General features: G+C 38.9%; 1 protein-coding gene across 1 annotated transcript in view; it reads right to left on the reverse strand.

Annotated features, from left to right (window-relative positions):
- The window catches only part of mipepa (mitochondrial intermediate peptidase a), a 32,765-nt gene extending 25,552 nt beyond the window's left edge, over positions 1-7,213 (reverse strand). Inside the window, exons 1-7 of the mRNA XM_010885646.4 lie at positions 6,750-7,213; positions 6,305-6,478; positions 6,106-6,194; positions 5,369-5,455; positions 3,943-4,006; positions 3,662-3,844; positions 3,196-3,352 (exon numbers count right to left, since the gene is read on the reverse strand). Coding sequence (XP_010883948.1) covers positions 3,196-3,352; positions 3,662-3,844; positions 3,943-4,006; positions 5,369-5,455; positions 6,106-6,194; positions 6,305-6,478; positions 6,750-6,899 — 904 coding nt within the window. The 5' untranslated portion in view covers positions 6,900-7,213. The remainder of the gene's footprint in view (positions 1-3,195; positions 3,353-3,661; positions 3,845-3,942; positions 4,007-5,368; positions 5,456-6,105; positions 6,195-6,304; positions 6,479-6,749) is intronic.
- Between the last annotated feature and the right edge of the window lie 251 nt (positions 7,214-7,464).

The raw sequence follows: 7,464 nt of genomic DNA on the forward strand, positions 1-7,464 counted from the left end.
GGTTCACATTATAAAGCAGACAAGGGGAAAAAAAAGTCCTAATTTAAATACATGAAACTAAGGCATGACAAAATTTAAAAATATTTAAGAGATGTAGATGTTGCAAAATAGGGAATGCAATTTTTTAAACATAATACATTTCATAAACTTGTTTAACTATTACTTTGCTGTTGCAAAGCTGACAAGACTGATAGAATTGACTACAGATACTAAACTGATGTTTAATCTTAAAAATGAATGGAAACAAATTTATAGAAATGGCAAATGCTACAAAATAAATGAAATTTAAAAAGTTATTTGTCCTCAACAAAAATACATATTTTAGAACTAGACATAGGGTGACACTAGACAAATGTGATGTTCATGGTTGACATAATTTTTGACATAAACTAAAACATAAAACTTCTTTTGTGTTGTCACCCTGGAGATTTTAATTTATATCTATCAAAACTAACAAATCAGATCACAAGTGATCTTTTTGCATTACATGTACTGATGAGATTGTAAGACTGTCGAGAATGAGCACTTTTACAGGCAACGTCAACATCAATTGTACTCAGCACGTGACAAGTAACATTTGATTTGAGTATAGTTGGGAAAGAGTAAGTTTACCTGGCACCACCCTGCATGTCATCTCAATTGCTGGAAATCAGGCCTACCACTGTATGCAAACCCTGTATACAGTATCTCTTATCTGGTTTTACATTAAATATTATGAATGATGCACTGTCCCCTTTGGCCAATAAGTCTCATTTAGTAAATTCCAAATATTAATGAGTATACACATCATTCACCCAAGTTTAGTCAAACTTGTGAGAGTGGTGTCTGAGATACTGCATGGGTTAGAGACTCATTAAGCTGAGCATCGTGCCAAATGTCATTACTGAGTCAAACAGATCAAGAGAAATAAATGTGCTTGATATGGACCAACCGTGAGGTGAATATGAATGTTCTTACTGTATTGAATCTTGACAATGTTTGGGACATGTGTACCAAATATTGTTACAATAAAAATATTTGTGACTGATATATACAGTGGGGAGAACAAGTATTTGATACACTGTCGATTTTGCAGGTTTTCCAACTCACAAAGCATGTAAGAAGTCTGTAATATTTATCACAGGTACTCTTCAAATGTGAGTGACGGAATCTACAACAAAACAACAATCCAGAAAATCACATTGTATGATATTTAAGTAATTAATTTGCATTTTATTGCATGACATAAGTATTTGATACATCAGAAAAGCAGAACTTAATATTTGGTACAGAAACATTTGTTTGCAATTACAGAGATCATATGTTTCCTGAAGTTCTTGACCAGGTTTGCACAAACTGCAGCAGGGATTTTGGTCCACTCCTCCATACAGACCTTCTCCACATCCTTCAGGTTTCGGGGCTGTCGCTGGGCAATATGGACTTTCAGCTCCCTCCAAAGATTTTCTATTGGGTTCAGGTCTGGAGACTGGCTAGGCCACTCAAGGACCTTGAGATGCTTCTTACGGAGCCACTCCTGTGTGTTTCGGGTCGTTTTCATGCTGGAAGACCCAGCCACGACCCATCTTCAATGCTCTTACTAAGGGAAGAAGGTTGTTGGCCAAGATCTTGCGATACATGGCCCCGTCTATCCTCCTCTCAATACGGTGCAGTCGTCCTGTCCCCTTTGCAGAAAAGCATCCCCAAAGAATGATGTTTCCACCTCCATGCTTCACGGTTGGGATGGTGTTCTTGGGGTTGTACTCATCCTTCTTCTTCCTCCAAAACACGGTGAGTGGAGTTTAGACCAAAAGGCCCTATTTTTGTTTAATCAGACCACATGACCTTCTCCCATTCCTCCTCTGGACCATCCAGATGGTCATTGGCAAACTTCAGACGGGCTTGGACATCCGCTGGCTTGAGCAGGGGGACCTTGTGTGCGCTGCAGGATTTGAATTCATGACGGCGTAGTGTGTTACAAATGGGTTTCTTTGAGACTGTGGTTCCAGCTCTCGTCAGGTCATTGACCAGGTCCTGCCGTGTAGTTCTGGGCTGATCCCTCACCTTCCTCATGATCATAGATGCCCCACGAGGTGAGATCTTGCATGGAGCCCCAGACCGAGGGAGATTGACCGTCATCTTGAACTTCTTCCATTTTCTAATAACTGCGCCAACAGTTGTTGCCTTCTCACCAAGCTGCTTGCCTACTGTCCGGTAGCCCATCCCAGTTTTGTGTAGGTCTACAATTTTATCCCTGATGTCCTTACACAGCTCTCTGGTCTTGGCCATTGTGGAGAGGTTGGAGTCAGTTTGAGTGTGTGGACAGGTGTCATTTATTCAGGTAACAAATTCAAACAGGTGCAGTTAATACAGGTAATGAGTGGAGAACAGGGGGGCTTCTTATAGAAAAACTAACAGGTCTGTGAGAGCTGGAATTCTTACTGGTTGGTAGGTGATCAAATACATATGTCATTCAATAAAATGCAAATTAATTATTTAAAAATCATACCATGTGATTTTCGTTTTAGATTCCATCTCTCACAGTTGAAGTGTACCTATGAGAAAATATACACTTCTACATGCTTTGTAAGTAGGAAAACCTGCAAACTTGGCAGTGTATCAAATACTTGTTCTCCCCACTGTATGCATTTACAGTATATATGTTAGAACAAGTGAATGTTGAATTTTTTGGGGGTAATAAAATTATGGTGTATAACACTTATTATTAATTATGAAAGTGGTATATGAGCAATAACATCAGAAGATATATCTTAGATAACTTTTCTGATGTACACAAATACAAAGGCTATAGACATTAGTTCCTTAGAGGTACATTCAACACAGAAAATCAAGAGGCCAAAGGCTGACTGCCAACATTTTTATACACTGACATTTCAGTAATTTGCAGATGCTCATATTCAGCCTTGGTTGGTTCAAGGATTTGACCCAGCAACATTTTGGTTACACACTCAACATACCCCACTAGAATGTAAAGTAATTGACACGCACATGAGTCAGGGACAGTTTTTGAGTACTGAGTCCTTGACTCAAAACTGGCGAGTTGGACTTGACCAGTTATTGCAGCTTTGACAACAACTTTTGGCACTACCAAAGGACTTATGACTTGAGTATAAATGATTTAGATTCTAATACTAGGGATTCGACTCAAGGTTTAGTGACTTGACTAGATCGCTGTGGACAGGGATGGAAGCATATTACCTGGGGTTTTGGCCATCGTTCCCTGTAAAGCTCTGTGTGCATAAGATTCATAGCCAACCAGTTTGGCTAGTTTGTTCCTGCATTTCAACAGGTCATCCAAACAATCCATCATATCTGCATTTGGGTAGAGGAAAATCCTATAGGCAATCTCCCGAACCTGAAAATAATTATGGCAAAATTATGTATCTGTGTTATAGATTATTCATTTCTAATATTTCCATGTACATCCCTTACATGGAGAAACCCTTCATGTAGTCAAATTAAATCTAGATAACTGTGGAACATACCAGACAGAGTCTATTACCCAGAAATATCCTTTCACATATGCAATGTCTCCAGTTTGTGCACAACAGTATGTAGAAATTTCTCCAAATACTCAGACTGCAGCATTAGTAGCACAATCGGATGACATGGAAGACTGGCCCCACCTGGTGGTGACACAGAAAAAGTACAAATAAAAACATACCAGGTCATCGGAGGATTCAGCATGGAGACCCCCAATCTGAACGTAACTGCCCTCTGTAGCAAAGTGGCGATGAATGTGCTCAGGTATAGCAGATTTTGCTATTCTGTTTGGGAGGTGAGAGCCCATAAGAAACTTGTTGCTTAAATCCAATAGCTGGACATGAAGCTTGACAGCCTCCTTTCGCTGCAAGAATGAATAACAAAGGAAGACAGAAAAGAGATAACAGAAATTGTGAGTGGTGGCTATTAACAACTAAACACCAATTGAAAGGGGAACCTTACCTGTTTTTCATCCAAATGAATTCCACTGATCTCAAAGTCAAACATGAACAGCTCAGCCACTTTCCTAGGGAGAGAGAAATTAACATCAGCTGACTCTAAATTATAGGTGCTGGTAATATAATTAGAATATCATCAAAATGTTGATTTATGTCAGTAATTCCATTCAAAAAGTGAAACTTATGCGAATATTATATTCATTCATTACATACAGACTGATATATTTCAAATGTTTATTTATTTTAATTGTGATGATTATAAATGACAACTAATGAAAATCCCAAATTCAGTATCTTCAAAAATATGAATATTACTTAAGACCATTATAAATTATTTTTTAGAAGTGTTGGCCAACTGAAAAGTATGAACATGAAAAGTATGAGCCCGTACAGCACTCAATACTTAGTTTGGGCTCCTTTTGCCTGAATTACTGCAGCAATGCGGCGTGGCATGGAGTCGATCAGTCTGTGACACTGCTCAGGTGTTATGAGAGCCCAGGTTGCTCTGAAAGTGGCCTTCAGCTCTTCTGCATTGTTGGGTCTGGTGTATCGCATCTTCCTCTTCACAATACCCCATAGATTTTCTATAGGGTTAAGGTCAGGCGAGTTTGCTGGCCAATTAAGAACAGGGATACCATGGTCCTTAAACCAGATACTGGTAGCTTTGGTACTGTGTGCAGGTGCCAAGTCCTGTTGGAAAATGAAATCTGCATCTCCATAAAGTTGGTCAGCAGCAAGAAGCATGAAGTGCTCTAAAACTTCTTGGTAGACGGCTGCGTTGATCTTGGACCTCAGAAAACACAGTGGACCAACACCAGCAGATGACATGGCACCCCAAACCATTACTGACTGTGGAAACTTTACACTGGACTTCAAGCAATGTGGATTCTGTGCCTCTCCTCTCTTCCTCCAGACACTGGGACCTTGATTTCCAAAGGAAATGCAAAATATACTTTCATCAGAGAATATAACTTTGGACCACTCAGCAGCAGTCCAGTCCTTTTTGTCTTTAGCCCAGGCGAGACGCTTCTGACGCTGTGTCTTGTTCAAGAGTGGCTTGACACAAGGAATGTGACAGCTGAAACCCATGTCTTGCATACGTCTGTGCGTAGTGGTTCTTCCAGCTGCAGTCCACTCTTTGTGAATCTCCCCCACATTTTTTAATAGGTTTTGTTTCACAATCCTCTACAGGGTGCGGTTATCCCTATTGCTTGTACACTTTTTTTCCATCACATCTTTTCCTTCCCTTCGCCTCTCTATTAATGTGCTTGGATGTGCTTTGATTGCACCCAACATTTCTGTGTTAATAAATATTGGAAAACACTAACATTCCACTATTACTGCAGATATATTATTGACATTTTATGACATTAAAATGCAAAAATGATACATATTGCTGCCTTGAAAAAAAGATTTAGGTTAGTGCATACCTTGTTTCTGGGTCCAACTGATCTAAAACCTTTTTCTCATCCAACAGATTCTTTAAACTTCTACAAAGGTCAACATTTGTGTTGAGTCTGTGAGATAAACAAAAAAAGAATCATAATGAACCACGTTATTCAGTGTTGTGAAAAACGATTTTCTTCTTTTCTGCACTGTTGCAAATTTGTCACATTGAATTGGGTCAGATCTTTTTGTGAGTAGTAGTAATATAGAGTCTGAAAGAAAGAAATATACCAAAGTTACTTGTTTCATTTGTTTGGTTTGCTACGTGGTTTAGTCTTTTCCAGAAAACAGTTGTTGATGCATCAACTAAACCCTATTGGGATGGCAGACCGGAAACAAGCAGTTCATACAAAAATAAAAAATTATGTAAGTCACTGACTCAAAGCAGTTGTGCATGGAATGGTAAACCAAAATGACTACACTAGAGAGATCAAAAACTACATGAAGCATGTCGTTTTCAGTCATTACTGCTTAAACCGTTTTTGAGCGGATTAAGCAGGCAATTACATTTTCACACGGGGCATATGGTGTTGCATAGCTTTCTTTAAAAACGAAATGACATATGTATGAACAGGTTCACTTTTATCTTATATTGTTGGAGATCTGTTAACATTCAGTGCCAAATATATGCAAAAATAAAAAATAAATCTGATAGTGGGAAAATACTTTAGCACCGTATGACACCCAATATTGTATAATCTACTAATTAATTGGAACTTACTTTTCTACAACTGTGCCAATTTCTATACATGTCTTCTCTGCTGCATCACGGAAGGACGGGTCCGGGTGAGCCACTTTCACAAAGTCAGCCTGGTTTGAGATGAAAACAGGATATTCAGACATACACTGTCTGGTTTGCTTGAGAGTATATCCTGTGCAACTGTACAATGGAAGATGGGATTCATGCTTCTTCATCTTACCAGGTCAGCCACTTTGCACAAGCCATCTGAGAGTTGGTCAAAGGATTCAACAGTAACTACTCCAGGTGGGCTGCTGCAGACTTTATCTAACAGCTCCTGTGTGTCCTTCAGAGCCTTTTTAGTGGCCACCTCAAATCCAGCTGGGGAGTTCAGTTCAGGGACTCCGAACAAACCCTGTGAAGGAAGAAAATGTACTGTTTCACTAGGTGTAAATACATGTGGATAAGAAAGTAGCATGGAATCCAGTGGTTCTCTTTCATTTATATTATATATTTCACCTATTGCCATTAACAATGCAGTGGATTCATATTTTGCTACACCTGCGACAAACACTTGCTATGTTACTTTACCAGAAATAAAGCGTAATACAAGACGTGACATTACTCTGAATGTAAAAACAGAGTGAATAGTTATTGCAGATACAACTTGAATAAATGACACATACCACATTTTTGTCAAACGACTCAAGTCTTCTGAGAGGTTTGGCATTAAAAGCGGCTCCTACGGGTGACCAGGTGGTGACTTTTCTCCTCCATATCGATGTCCAAAACACTCTGTGGTTTGCGATGTAAAGCAGGCGCTTGGAGGCTGACATGACAGCTAGCTAATGCCCTAACTACAGTTAGATGACTTAAATGAGAAACGAATCCCCTTCTGTTAAATCTACAGAAAACAGTGGAGACTGGACACCACAGAGGACATGCTAACCATTGTATCTGAAAAACGACTTTGAATTATATGTTTGAATAATAAAGTAAAGTACTGACTACTGGTATTGTACACGCAAAACCCAGATAAATGTTGATAGCAAACTCTCATGGGATAAACCGTAGTTGTTAGCAAGCACTTGATAGCAATTAACAGCGTGACAGTATATAGCGTCCGATGTTGTAGAAAGCGTACGTCTTCCACATGTTTGCTAGTTAGCTCGTGATTGGAAAACTGGTTTTCGTGCTACCGGTGAATAAAACATTTCAAAATATGTTATACCAACGTACTTAACATTATTTGGAATAAATGCGTTAATCAAAAACATGGTAAGCCAAACGCTAAGTTTATGATATAACAATTTGTTCATTTTATAACGAAAGTGCTGACAAACGCAATCTGATGTTAAACATTAAAAATTATTTGCTGACCCTTTTAATTATTACAAAGAC

The sequence above is a fragment of the Esox lucius genome, chromosome 1, assembly GCF_011004845.1.
Source record: "Esox lucius isolate fEsoLuc1 chromosome 1, fEsoLuc1.pri, whole genome shotgun sequence".
Taxonomy (NCBI): Eukaryota; Metazoa; Chordata; class Actinopteri; order Esociformes; family Esocidae; genus Esox; species Esox lucius.